Genomic DNA, 14819 nt, shown 5'->3' with positions numbered 1-14819 from the left:
GAAAAAGAAAAAAGGAAAGGAATAGACAATAAAAGAAAGGAAAGGAAAGAAAAGGAAGGAAAGGAAATAAAAGGAGAGGAAAGGAGAGGAGAGGAAAGGGAAGGAGAGGGGAGGAAAGAGGAAGAGAGGAAATAAGGAAAGGAAAGGAAAGGAGAGGAGAAGAGAGGAGAGAAGAACAGAGGAAAATAAGGAAAGGAGAGAGAAGAGGAGAGGAGAAAGGAAATTAGACACGTAACAGACAAACAAATAAGCTAACCCGAGGACTAAAAAAAAAACCCAGGTAAAAAGTGAGGTATATCTTTATTTTTTGAGAGGAGAAAACGAAGAAAAAAAGACCAGAAAGGGTTGAAGACAAAGCCGAGGGAGAGTCAAGAATAAACCCCACCAAGGATAAGGCAGGAAAACAGCCAAGATCGGGTCATATCTTCGTTGTTTCGTTGTTAGAATTTGAGCACAACGGGCGCGTCTTGTTTCAGCTCCGGACCCTTCGTTGTGCGCTGCCCCGCCGTCGGCTCCTTCGCCCGCACCAAGGTGAGGCTCGACACAAGATCCAGGAACCTGTACCAAGGAAAGAAAGAGTGGGCATTAGAGAAAGATTACCGACCTTCAGACTTTAGATATTACTTCAGAGTGGACATAACAGCTTGAAGGCTACTATTTTTTTTCTTTTTTCACAGCAGAGGAGACAGCTCAGGGGCACAAAAAAAGTAAACAATAATAAAAAAAGCCCGCTACTCGCTGCTCCTTTAAAAAGAATCAAAAGAGGCGGCAGAAAGAGAGGTCAATTTCGGGAGGAGAGGAGAGGATTAGACATAAGAGCCTGAAGGTCAGTACTCTTTAATCCCTTGACTGCGGATTTCCTACAAGAAGACATCACCAAGCTACAGGAAGGGAACAAAAAGTGGCTGCTACAATTCAATGAAGAAAAATGTGAAGTCCTGCACCTTGGGAGGGGATATCCAGCACACCAATACCACATGGGAAACACTCCACTATCCACCACAGAGCCAGAGAAAGACCTGGGAGTGTATGTTACCAGGCTACCAGCGAAGGCCAAATCCGTGCCAATCGCAGCGGACGGATTAAGGCTTATGAATCGTGTTATCAAACGTTTGTTGCTTTTTTACGAACATTTTTTTCAAGGCCTGAGAGGAACTACATCGGGTTGTCAATAGTTTTTCACCTGCACGGCGTAGAAGCCTTCTGAAACTACCGCCAGGCTCAGGAAACCACCCATGGAAACCCCAACAACTTTTGCCTTTTGACTTTTGTCCTTTGAAATAGATGGACTAAGGCTTGGAAGAGTTTAATAATATGGACCTATGATTTATGACTATTTCTAAAGGTCACAGAAGATTAGCCAAGTTTTCATTAGTTTGCCTCGCTCATGGTGTTGGAGCCTTGAACGAGATCTCACCGCTGCCACCAGTGTAACAAAACCTAACATCATGAATATCCCCGCAATTTCCATGACAACCTGATCGAATAGCTTGAATAAGAAACAAATAAATATACAAGAGGAGCAAAGACTGAGAAAGAAAAGAAAACAGTACAGTATAAAGTAAAATATCTCCATGTCATATTATTTTGACCATTATATTTATCAGAGACACCAAAATGTGCCATATTTAGCTAGGTGTTGTTGACTACGCTGAAGGATGGGGGTCAGGTTGCGTCAGGTCAAGGGAAAACTAATCTAGAGATATAAAAAGCCCTCGGATCGCCGCTGCAACAAAAGGGTTCGGGAAAGAGAAGCCGGAAAAAAAGTGATTCATGAGGTGCGATAAAAAGGCGGATGTAATAATAAAAAATATCAGTTTGTCATTAGAAAGATATTTAATGATCTTGATTTATATGATTACGATAATTAGTTTGATACACTGAGGGATTCGAAAGTACTTAATATATAGCAAAGTCGGTGAGCATACGCTATAGCTGCGCGTCGCCTCGGTGTTCATCTCCGTCTCACTGGCCCTTGAGTATTCATAGTGATACATTTAATATGTTTGTGATTAATTAAGAATAGCCCCAAAAATATCAGAGTTTTTGTGCGTTAGTTTTGAAGATATTACAAGCAGACATAACACCTACTACTACTACTACTACTACTACTACTACTACTACTACTACTACTACTACTACTACTACTACTACTACTACTACTACTACTACTACTGCTACTACTACTACTACTACTACTACTACTACTACTACTACTACTACTACCACTAATGCTCCTCCTCGTCTTCGCCTTCGTCCCCCCCCATCTTTCTCCTCCTCCTCCTCCTCTCCCCCCCTCCTCCTCCTCCTCCTCCTCCCCCTCCTCCTCCTCCGTTAGTGTAGCCGCAGATAACAAGAATTACTTAGTCGGATCGTTCTAACTCGCTCCTTAAATTGAGACTCCGCGCTCGCCTTTTTTTAATTAATGTTGACGCCAAATAAGAGAGAGAGAGAGAGAGAGAGAGAGAGAGAGAGAGAGAGAGAGAGAGAGAGAGAGAGAGAGAGAGAGAGAGAGAGAGAGAGAGAGAGAGAGAGAGAGAGTGTCTGTAATCGTATTGTTATCTCTCTTATCTCTGCTTACTCTGTTTTTTATCTTTATTTTGTATGGGGAAAGCCCGGAGAGTTATTTGTTTTACCTGTTCATTTTTTACCTGTTTACCTGTATCGGCTATTTACCTAACTTACCTTACTTACCTTACTTTACCTTACCTTACCTTACCTTACCTTACCTTACCTACCTTACCTTACCTACTAACCTACCTACCTGACACCCCTAATTACCGTGTGACCTTACCTGCCTCACACACATTCCTACTTACCTTACCCTTACCTAACTGTCTACCTTAATGATGATCTTACCTTAAACGCTTACTAACTAATCTACCTACTTACCTATCTACCTACTGACTTACCTATTGTTTACCTATATCTTTTTCACCCACCTCCCTACTTACCTGTATCTTTTTATCTATCTACCTATCCTATCTACCTATGCTGACCTACCTATTATCTACCTATCCTACCTTCCTCACCTCTTCACCTGTATATTTGCCTTACCTATATTTACCTTCTTCTCTTACCTACTTACCCACCTGTTCCCCGCTCACCTGACGCTCCTATACTTATTACAAAGGGACAATAAATTCCCCAGGTAACACACACACACACACACACACACACACACACACACACACACACACACACACACACACACACACACACACACACACACACACACACACACACACACACACCTTCTTTATTATTCTCTCCCTCCCTCTCCCTCATCTTCTCCCTCCCTCACTCCCTTTCCTCCCATCCCTTCCCTCCCTCCCTTCCCTCCTTTCTTCCCCTCTCTTCCTATAAGTAATCCTTCCTTCCTCCCTTCCTCTCCCTCTCTCCCTTTCTCCCCTTCCCACCAGTCGAAAAGTCTCTCTCCCTCTTTCTCCCTCTTTTCCTCCCTTCCTTCCTTTCCTCCCTTCCCTTCCCTCCCTCCCTTCCTTTCTTCCCCTCTCTACCTATAAGTAATCCTTCCTTCCTCCCTTTCCCTCTCTCTCCCTTTCTTCCCTTCTTATCAGTCAAAAAGTCTCTCTCTCCCTTTCTCTCCCTCTTTTCCTCCCTTCCTCCGTCATTTTCTTTCTCCCTGTATCATTTTTTGTCCATATTTCCTTCCCTTCTCTTTCTTTCTTCCCTTCTTTATTTCTCTTTTTCTCATTCTTTCTATGTCTCCTTCCCCTCCATTCTTATTAACCATTACTTGTCTCTTGCTTCTTCTCCTCTTCCCCTTCTTTCTCTCCTCCTGTTCCTCTTTCTTCTCCTTTTTCTCCATTTTTTCTCCTTTTCTTTTAACTTGATGAACTCTTTACTATTCCTTGTCTTTCCTCCTCTTCCTCCTCCTCTTCTTCTCTTCCTCTTCCTCCTCCTCTTCTTCTCTTCCTCTTCCTCCTCCTATTCCTCCTTTTCCTCTTATTTTTCCTCCTTTTCTGATAAATATGAACTCCTTAACTTCTCCTTGTCTTTCCTCCTCCTCCTCCTCCTCCTCCTCCTCATCATCATCATCATCATCTTTCTCCTCCTATTCCTCCTTTTCCTCTTTAATTTTTCTCCTTTTCTGATAACCATGAACTCTTTAACTCCTTGTCTCTCCTCCTCTTTTTCTCTTCCTCCTCTTCCTTCTTTTCCTCTTAATTTCTCTCCTTTTCTTGTAACTATGAACTTTTGAACTCCTTGTCTCTCCTCTTCTTTTCCTTTTCCTCCTCCTTCTCCTCCTCCTTTTCCTCCTATTCCTCTTAATTTCTCTCCTTTTCCTCCTTCTCCTATTCCTCCTTTTCCTCCTAATTTCTCTTCATCTCTTGTAACTATGAACTCTTTAACTCCTCCTCCTCCTCCTCCTCCTCCTCCTCTTCCTCCTCTTCCTCCTCCTCCGCCGCGCAGGGTGGGGGCGGGGCGGCGCAGGTGTGGGTGATCGCTTCCATCTTCATCACCCGCGTCCCACCTGACTTTTCCTATTACCACGTGTTGTTGTTCAAAGAAGTAATTACAGGTGAGCTTTACGAGGTGACGATGGCGTAGCTTAGGCCCCCCCCCCGCCCCCCCTCGACGCCCCCAGACCACCCCTCCCTCCCCGCCGCCGCCGATGATGGAGCACCTATTCTCTCCCTCTCTCTCTCCCTCTCTCTCTCTCCCTCACTCTCACTCTTTCCCTCCCTCCTTTCCTTCCCCCTCCCCTCACTTCTTTATTTTTTTATCATGTTTTTTTCCCCTTTCATTAAGTGTTTATCTTCTCATTCATTTCCTAAAACACACACACACACACACACACACACACACACACACACACACACACACACACACACACACACACACACACACACACACACACACTTGGTTTGTTTACGATTGTTTGTACCTGTTAATGGCGCTTGAGTCTCCTTGGGTTACCTGCTGGAAGGGCTCAGGTAACCCCCCTCCCCCCTCAGGTAACCCCCCACAGGTAATCCCCCTCCCCCCTTCAGGTAACCCCCCACAGGTAACCCCTCCTCTCCCCTCAGGTAACCCCCTACAGGTAACCCCCTCCCCCCCTTCAGGTAACCCCCCACTGGTAACCTCCCTCCCCCCTTCAGGTAACCCCCCACCAGGTAATATTCCAGGTGTCTCCCTTATAGTTTTCCTTACGGCTCTCAACATGTGTCTTTTTCCTCCCCTTAATTTTCTTCTTTTTTATAGTTTTAGCTTTTTTTTTCATCCGTTCTCCTCTTCGTTTTCTCTTCCTCGCGGTGGTCTCGTTTTCGTTTTCTTCGCTCTTGGTCAAATGTTTTTTTTCGCTCTCGGTCAAATGTTTTCTTTTCCTCCTTCATTTTCTTCTCTCTCTTGTTTTACTTCTCGTCTTCTTATATTTCGTCCCCCTCTTCGCTTTCTCTTCCCCCTGGTTGTCTCGTCTTCGTTTTCTTCATTCCCTTCTTCGTGTTTTCTTGGTTTCTCTTCGCGTCGTTTTCTCTCCGTCGTCGTCGTGTTGTCTCGGTCCTCATCGTCGTCGGCCTCGTGCTCGTCCTCGTGAGCCTCTTAAGCACGAGCCCCGCAGCGCGCCACTCGGCCCGTCAAGGTGTTCCCGCCGAGTATTAATTAGTGTGGGTGGGAGTGATGGTGGGGGGGGGGCGTGCGGAGTGCCGGAGTGAGGGGGTGTGGGGTGAGGCTTTATGGGCGTGTGGTAGTGTGTGAAGGGCTAGGGAAGGGAGTGAGTGGCTTGGGGAGGGGAGAGGGAGAGGCAGGGTTTATGGTGGGCACTGACCTGGAGTCCTCGAGGGGGGCGCTGACCTCGGTGAGGGTGAGGCTGTCCTGCTGGGGCGCCGCGCCGCCCGTGGACCCCTTGCGGAAGGCGAGGGAGCCGTGGGCCAGGCGCGAGAGGTGCGAGGACGGGCGGGAGAGGCGGCGTGGCGAGCGGGGCGGCGAGCTGCTGCCGGGGGCGGTCGCGGGCGTGGCCGTGGGGCTGAGGCGGCCCGGCGAGGGCAACGAGGGTGAGGGCGTGTTGGCCGGGGAGGGCGCGCGGGAGTCCCCCTCGGCGTGGGCGTGGGCGGCCTGGGCGGCGGCTTCCTCCTCGTGGGGCGAGACTTGGGTTACCACCACCTCGGGCGCCGAGCGCCGCCGCGGCGTGTCCGGCGGCGCCTCGGAGGGCACGTCCACCGAGAGGGCGCGCTGCCGACGCGGGGTGTCCGCTCCCCACAGGGTGGGGGGTGCCGCCCCCGGGGCCATAGCGCCGCTCTCCGCCGACACCAGCGACGGGTCCGACTCCGTGCTGCTCGTGGCCTGCAGCGACGACCCCTGCCGTGACCCCTGCTGCTGTTGTTGTTGTTGTTGCTGTTGTTGTTGCTGTTGTTGCTGTTGTTGTTGTTGCTGCTGCTGTTGCTGCTGGGCGGGGGCGGCCACGGCCTCGGAGGTGCCCTCGTTCTCTGGGGGCTTGACCCTGAACATGGTGAAGAGCGATGCCATGCGGCGGGCGCGCGCCTCCCTGCGGCGCGCGGCGCGTGCCAGCATCACCACCGTGGCGTGGGCCAGGGCGCGCTCCCGCCTCCGCTGCCGCCGCGCCAGGTCGCGAACATCCTCCAGCAGGCGGCGGCGGAGGTGCTTGTGGCGGAAGAGGATTACGCTGGTGGTGGTGGTGCGGCGCCCTCGCCAGCGGGAGGCCATCGCTGGGGCTGGCTGGCAGTGGCGGCTCACAGGCTTGGGGCTGGCGGGGGGCTCAGAGGGGTCGGGGGGGTGGGGGGCGCCGCGGCTCACCTGTCATAATAGGCCAGAGTTTTAATGCACTTCCTCCGGGCCCCAGGTAGCGTAGCGCCGCGCTTTAAAAACTTGAGCCCGCGTCGTCACAATAACCCATCTCGCCGAATTCACCGCCGCCCAACTTGTCCATAGAGGCTAATGCTCCGCTTCCGGTCCGGCGCCGCGGCTTTGGCGGCGGGCTAATGTTGGCGGCGGCGGCGGCGGCGGCGGCGGCGGCGTCTGGCACGCTGACGTCAGGCGGACTGAGGCCGCTGCCGCCGCCCGGGAACTTTGGTTATTGTTCCTCGGCGGCAGCGGCACGGCGGCGGCACTGACGTCACGGCAGGTGCACGGCGGCGGCGGCGGCGGCGGCTCCTCCTGGACGCCAACAAATTCTTGGCGTGACAAACGAAACAAATTAGGACGCGGCGGGGCCAGGCGGGGCGGGGCGGGGCGGTGAGTGTGTGCGTCAGGCAGGGGTGATGGAGGGGGCGTAGAGGGGTGACGCTGAAAAGCATGAATCACAACACTCCCCTCGCTGCCCCGCCCCGCCCCGCCACAGCTCCTGGCCCACACTCTGCCGTCCCTCAGCGGCGGCGGCGGCAGGGGCTGGGGCCGGGCCGGGCCGGGCGTGCCGTGGGCCGCGCTTGGCCTAGTTAGTGTTGGGCGGAAAAGTTCCCAAAGTTCCAGGCGGGCGGGGGCGGCGGGGGGCGGGGCCCGGGGGTGAGGGGGGGCGGGGCAGCGGGGCCTCGCCAGCACGTGCTTCCCTCCCTCCTGACGTCACGCAAAATCAATACCGTGCGCGCCGCTTTGTTGCAAGGGACTTCGCCGTGCCGCCCCGACGTCACCTGGGCGTCGGGGGCCTCAGGTACGCCGCGGGCACGTGGCACGGCGGCGCGGGGCAGCGAGCGGTGCGGGGCGGTGCGTTGTGGGGCACGGCGGGGGCGGGGCATAGTAAGCGGACTGGCGGCAACAACAGGACTTCTTGTGTGACTTGTGTTGAGTAGCGGCGGAGGAGGAGGAGGAGGCACACACACACACACATACACACACACACACACACACACACACACACACACACACACACACACACACACACCATTCATTCCATCCCACACACAGCAGTCACTCCGTTACCCATTACACACACCACCGTCACCACCACCACCACCACCGTCACCACCACCACCACCACCACCGTCACCACCACCACCGCCACCACCACCGTCACCCACGCATGAATAACTCAGATCCCCGACGCACCTCACCTCAACTCTACAATAAATCCTAATACAATGACAACACTACCCTCCTCCTCCTCCTCCTCCTCCTCCTGCTCGCAAGTTGTGCATACGGCTAGGATGACGACCAAGAGGAGGAGGAGGAGGAGGAGGAGGAGGAAGAAGAGGAAGAGGAGGAGGAGGAATGGAGAGGCACTGGAGTTTGAGGTCGTGTACTGGAAGAGAGAGAGAGAGAGAGAGAGAGAGAGAGAGAGAGAGAGAGAGAGAGAGAGAGAGAGAGAGAGAGAGAGAGAGAGAGAGAGAGAGAGAGAGAGAGAGAGAGAGAGAGAGAGAGAGAGAGAGAGAGAGAGAGAGAGAAGTTAATAAATGAAAAAGAACGAACAAGAAAGAAGAAAGAAGAAAGTAAACGAATGGAAGTGAGAAAGAAAGAAAATGAGAGAGAGAGAGAGAGAGAGAGAGAGAGAGAGAGAGAGAGAGAGAGAGAGAGAGAGAGAGAGAGAGAGAGAGAGAGAGAGAGAGAGAGAGAGAGAGAGAGAGAGAGAGAGAGAGAGAGAGAGAGAGGTGGAAGGTGAATAGCAGGCAACTGAACCTTGGTAATGGGGCGGAGGAGGAGGAGGAGGAGGAGGAGGAGGAAGAGGAAGAGGAGGAGGGAGAAGAAAGGGGAAGGAAAGGGGTATGTAGCCTGGAGGTGGATGGGGTGGATGGTAAGGGTGGAGGTAGAAGTGGAAGGAATGTAATGAAAGCAGAAGAGTGGAGGAGAAGTAAGTGGAGGAGAGATAGGAGGTGGAAGGAGGGAAGGGTAGGACTCAGATGGAGGGGAGGAAGAGAAGAGGGATCATGAAGTAAGTGGAAGAGGTGGAGGAGGAATAGAAAGTGGAAGGAGGGGTTTTAGGTCCTTAGTGGAGGGGTGGAAGGGAAGGGAGACGATGTTGGATGTGGAAGAGGAAGAAGAGGAACAGAAGCAGAAGGTGGAAGAAGTGAAGAGGAGGTGGAAGAGGTGGAGGAGGAATAGAAAGTGGAAGGAGGGTTTTAGGTCCTTAGTGGAGGGGTGGAAGGGGGAGGGAGACGCTGTAGGATGTGGAAGAGGAAGAAGAAGAACAGGAGAAGGTGGAAGAGGTGAAGAGGAGGTGGAAGAGGAGGAGGAATGATATGTGGAGGTGAAGAAAGAGGAATGGGACGAGGGGAAGTTGCTGGACATGAGGAGGAGGAGGAGGAAGAAGAAGAGGAGGAGGAGGAAGAGGTGGAGGGGGAGAGGGGGGCGGTAACCGGGGACCTCGTGTTAGTTTGGGCGTGGTAACCATAGCAACGAGTCTCAGTTTGGAACATTAAGCAGGGTGGAACATAGCAGTACCGCCCCCTGCCACCCACTACAGGGGACCCCGGGGCAGGACACAGGGGAAGGGCCACCCACTACCCCCTGTCAACCCCCTGTCAACCCCTGTCCATTTCTGTCCACCCCTGTTCAATTCTGTTCACTCCTGTCCACTTCTGTCCGCCCCTGTCTACTTCTGTCACCCCCATGTCCACTTGTCACTCCTTGTCCACTTCTGTCCACCCCTGTCCACTTCTGTTCACCCTCGTCCACTTCTGTCTTTCACTGTCCACTTCTGTCCACCCCCTGTCCACTTCTGTTCACCCTCGTCCACTTCTGTCTTTCACTGTCCACTTCTGTCCACCCCCTGTCCACTTCTGTTCACCCTCGTCCACTTCTGTCCACCCTCGTCCACTTCTGTCCACCCCTGTCCACTTCTGTTCACCCTCGTCCACTTCTGTTCACCCCTGTCCACTTCTGTTCATTTCCTGTTTATTGTTTTTTCACTTCTGTTTTGTCTTCTTTAACTTGTTTTTCTTTCTTTCATTTTCTTCATTTTTTGGTGATCTTTTTTATTTATCTTATTTATTTATTATTTTTGTTAGTTTTGTTCTTTATATATTCGTCTTCATTAATTTGCTTTTATTTATTTATTCATTTTGGTAATTTTATTCGTATTTGATTTTTATTTTTTTTAGGTTCTTATATTTCTGTTTACATGTTTTTAGTTATTCTTTTCTTTTTTTCTTTTTCTGTAATTTTAATCATATTTTTTTGTATTGTTCTTTCTTCTAATCATCTTCTGTCACTTCTTTTTTTTTCTTTTTCTGTAATTTTTATCATATTTTTTTGTATTGTTCTTTCTTCTAATCATCTTCTGTCACTTCTTTTTTTTTTCTTTTTCTGTAATTTTAATCATATTTTTTGTATTGTTCTTTCTTCTAATCATCTTCTGTCACTTCTTTTTTCTTTTTCTGTAATTTTTATCATATTTTTTTGTATTGTTCTTTCTTTGAATCATCTTTTGTCACTTCTTTTTTTTTCCTTTTCTGTAATCTTAATCATATATATTTTTTTCGTTCTTCTAATCATCATCAATCACTTCTCTTTTTATATTTTTATTTATTTCTGTAATCATAATCATATATATTTTTTTTAGTATTGTTCTTACCTCTCATCATCTTTTATCACTTTTTTTCTTTTCATTCTTAATCTAATACATATCTTACCTTTCCTATCATCCACTTCTTATTTAGTTCAATTCCCACTTTTTTTTTTGTATATTCAGTAACGTTCTTTGCATTTTCTTTTTCTTTTTTAATTTATCCATATCTGTCCTTACCTATCCATTTCTTTTCAGTTTAGATTAATTCTTCTTCTTCATTCACCTTGATATCCTGACCTAACTTAATATCGGCCCTTATTCACTTTTATTTTATTTTTACTATATTTTCATTCACATTTCTTCTTTCTTTTCCTTCTTCATTCTCTGCTATCTTTTCCTATTGACTCGTTATTTACTTTCCCCCTTATTCACATTTTATTCTCTTATTTTCATTCGTTTCCTTATTTCCCGGCACCTTTGTTCATTCATTATTCATTCCTATCCATTCCTATCCATCCCTCATTTACATTCATATCCTAACCTAACTCCGTCTCTTATTCACATCCATCCCTTACTTGCTTATTTCTTTTCTTGTTTTCTTTATTTTCATTCGATTTTCTTCATTCCTCGTCACTTTATTCATTTCTTTATTCACTGGTATCCATTTCTCTTTCATTCGTCATTTACTCTCATATCCGAAACTAATCTCAACTTACCCAATTTTTCACTTTCTTTTCTCTTTTCTTGATTTTCCTTTGAGTTTCTTCATTCCTCGTCACTTTATTCATTTCTTTATTCACTGGTATCCATTTCTCTTTCATTCGTCATTTACTCTCATATCCTCAACTAATCTCAACTTTTCCCAATTTTTCACTTTCTTTTCTCTTTTCTTGATTTTCCTTTGAGTTTCTTCATTCCTCGTCATCTTTGTTCATTCTTTATTCACTGTTGTCCATTCCTATTCATTCCTCATTTACCTTCATATCCTAACCTAACTTCATTTCTTATTCATCTTTATTTTCATCTTTTATTAACTTTCTTCAACTCCATTCACTTTCGTTCCACTTTCTTCATTACCTGTCATCATTATTTTTTATTCATTCTTATTCATTATTCATCCACTTTCTCTTACCCTAAACTAACTTGACCTCACCTCTCCCTTATTCACTTTCTCTCCACGTCCAGTCATTTGGATTTAAGGAAGGAAAGAAGGAAGGAAGGAAGGAAGGAAGAAAGGGGAATAAAGGAGAAGGAAAGAAAAAAAACAAAATGGAGAGGGTAAAGGAAGAAAGGATGAAGGGAAGAAAGGAAGGAAGAAAACAAGAAAATAAAAAAAAAATGTAAGAAAAGAAAGAAAGAAAGAAAGAAAGAAAGTGAATAAACGGATGAATGAAGGAAAGATTGATGTGGGTGGACAAATGAATGTGTATGTGTGTGTGTGTGTGTGTGTGTGTGTGTGTGTGTGTGTGTGTGTGTGTTATGTTTTTTTTTGGTTTCAGATTTTTTTTTTTTAGAGAGAGAGAGAGAGAGAGAGAGAGAGAGAGAGAGAGAGAGAGAGAGAGAGAGAGAGAGAGAGAGAGAGAGAGAGAGAGAGAGAGAGAGAGAGAGAGAGAGAGAGAGAGAGAGAGAGAGTGAAGAGACTGTGTGAGTGTGTGGATGCATAAGAAGGTGAGAGAGGAGGAGGAGGAGGAGGAGGAGGAGGAGGAGGAGGAGGAAGAAGAAGAAAAAGAAGTTGGAGGGGCAGAGTATACGAAAAAAGAAGAGGAGAAAAAAGAAGAATAAAGGGAAGGAAAAAAAAAAGGAGAAAGAGGAAAAATTTGAAGAGTAGAAAAAGTAGAGAAAGTGTTAGAAGGGGAAAGTAAGGGGAAGTTAAGGGGTAAAGGGGGGAGGGGGGAGGGGGGGAGGGGGTGGGCGTGGGATGTTTTGTGACCCCGTGGGAAATATGTGTGACAGCTGTAAGCACATCTTTGTCTGGGCAGAGAGAGAGAGAGAGAGAGAGAGAGAGAGAGAGAGAGAGAGAGAGAGAGAGAGAGAGAGAGAGAGAGAGAGAGAGAGAGAGAGAGAGTGTGAGTGTGTGTGTATCTATGAGTTATGAACCGTTGCTTTGTGTGTTTGTGTATGCGGGAATATGTGTGTGTGTGTGTGTGTGTGTGTGTGTGTGTGTGTGTGTGTGTGTGTGTGTGTGTGTGTGTGTGTGTGTGTGTGTGTTCTTTTTTGCTGATTGTATACTTTCTTTGTCCAGCCTTTATTTGTTTTCCCGTGTGTGTGTGTGTGTGTGTGTGTGTGTGTGTGTGTGTGTGTGTGTGCGCGCATTCTCAATTTTACCGCCATCTTGATATACGGCACCAATGAATAATATAATTTTTCATCTAGTTTTCTTTTCCCAATGACTTTTTTCCCTCCATATTTGTGTGTTTTCTGAGTCTGATAATTATGACCGTGTGTGTGTGTGTGTGTGTGTGTGTGTGTGTGTGTGTGTGTGTGTGTGTGTGTGTGTGTGTGTGTGTGTGTGTGTGTGTGTGTGTGTGTGTGTTTCAGAGAGAGAGAGAGAGAGAGAGAGAGAGAGAGAGAGAGAGAGAGAGAGAGAGAGAGAGAGAGAGAGAGAGAGAGAGAGAGAGAGAGAGAGAGAGAGAGAGAGAAGGAAAAGACAAGTAAATAATGAACTTCAGGATTTTTTAAAGGGCAAACTAATGTGTGTGTGTGTGTGTGTGTGTGTGTGTGTGTGTGTGTGTGTGTGTGTGTGTGTGTGTGTGTGTGTGATCATAATGATAATGAAGTAAGGTTAATTAATGGAAAGGTAGAGTCATTATCCTCACCTGTCTACCTGTGTGTGTGTGTGTGTGTGTGTGTGTGTGTGTGTGTGTGTGTGTGTGTGTGTGTGTGTGTGTGTGTGTGTGATAATGATAATAATGATAATGAAGTAAGGTTAATTAATGGAAAGGTAGAGTCATTATCCTCACCTGTCTACCTGTGTGTGTGTGTGTGTGTGTGTGTGTCAGTACCTTCGATCGTGTGCACCTGTTGTGTTGTTTGGGTCCCGGGAACGCAGTGCACAATAAACAACAGTAACAAAAAACAAAAAACAAAAACAAACATAATTAAAGAGTCACAATACGGAAAAAAAACACAAATATATGAACAAACACACACACGAGCACAGAGGTGGGAGGCGATAACGGATGCAAAAAAGACATATAAAACTCACATTCTTACCTGTACAGCTTTAATTAACGCAGGTAAATGAGGTTAAATGGACTCACCTGCAAATTTTCGACAGGTAAATCTATGGACGTGAACAGACAGGGATAACAGACAGACAGACAGACAGACATACAAACAGACAGGCAGGCATACAAACAGACAGATAGACAGACACTCATATAAACAAACAGGATCTTCGTGTACAGAGACAGACAGACAGGCATACAAACAGACAGACAGACAGACAGACTTTCATATATACAGACAGCATCTTCGTGTAGAGACAGACAGACAGACAGACAGACAGATTAGATTAGGGAGAGAGAGAGAGAGAGAGAGAGAGAGAGAGAGAGAGAGAGAGAGAGAGAGAGAGAGAGAGAGAGAGAGAGAGAGAGAGAGAGAGAGAGAGAGAGAGAGAGAGAGAGAGAGAGAGAGAGAGAGAGAGAGAGAGAGAGAGAGGAAAAAAATACAAAATTTAACCAGTATTTTTTTTCTTTAATATGTGGAGGGAGAGAGAGAAAAAAAAAAGATATGATGGCGATGCATGAGGGAAGGAAGGCAGGAAGGAGAAACAGGTAGAGGAGGAAGATGGAAGAGGAGGAGGAGGAGGAGGAGGAGGAGGAGGAGGAGGGAGGCTTGATTGTAATTTAGATACTTGCTTCAGGGAGAGAATATAGAGGTAGAGAGAGGAGAAGGAGGAGGAGGAGGAGGAGGAGGAGGAGGAGGGAGGGAGGAGGGAGAGGGAGAGGTAGGGAGGAGGAGGGAGAGGTATAGACAGGAGAGGAAGAAGGGAGAGAAGTGAGACGAGGGAAGGGAGAATGAGAAGGGAAAGAAAGGGAGGGAGGTGGGAGGGAAAGGATGGAAAGGGAGTGAGAGAATAGGTAGTGTGTGATCCAGTGTGTGTGTGTGTGTGTGTGTGTGTGTGTGTGTGTGTGTGTGTGTGTGTGTGTGTCTGTGCTCAGGTAAAGAAATTTGTGTCTAAAACGATTCTGATTCATAAGTGTGAGATACAAGGCGCTCTCTCTCTTTCTCTCTCTCTCTCTCTCTCTCTCTCTCTCTCTCTCTCTATCTATCTATCTATCTATCTATCTATCTATCTGTCAGTGTGTGTGTGTGTGTGTGTGTGTGTGTGTGTGTGTGTGCTCTTAACGTTCCCTTTAAACGCAATATTCCCCCTCAATACAAAGAACAAAAGAATAGCAAA

At 47.4% G+C, this 14819-nt stretch overlaps 1 protein-coding gene across 1 annotated transcript; it reads right to left on the bottom strand.

Annotated features, from left to right (window-relative positions):
• Positions 1-300: 300 nt before the first annotated feature.
• LOC126985168 (AF4/FMR2 family member lilli-like) lies at positions 301-7188 on the bottom strand. The gene is made up of 2 exons (XM_050839727.1): positions 5789-7188; positions 301-558 (listed from the first exon to the last, which is right to left on the bottom strand). The coding sequence occupies exons 1-2, from the start codon at positions 6682-6684 to the stop codon at positions 441-443; spliced, it is 1014 nt and encodes a 337-aa protein (XP_050695684.1). The 5' UTR covers positions 6685-7188; the 3' UTR covers positions 301-440.
• Between the last annotated feature and the right edge of the window lie 7631 nt (positions 7189-14819).

This window comes from Eriocheir sinensis, chromosome 59, assembly GCF_024679095.1.
Source record: "Eriocheir sinensis breed Jianghai 21 chromosome 59, ASM2467909v1, whole genome shotgun sequence".
NCBI classification, from domain to species: domain Eukaryota; kingdom Metazoa; phylum Arthropoda; class Malacostraca; order Decapoda; family Varunidae; genus Eriocheir; species Eriocheir sinensis.
This window is presented reverse-complemented; position numbering and strand designations above follow the sequence as displayed.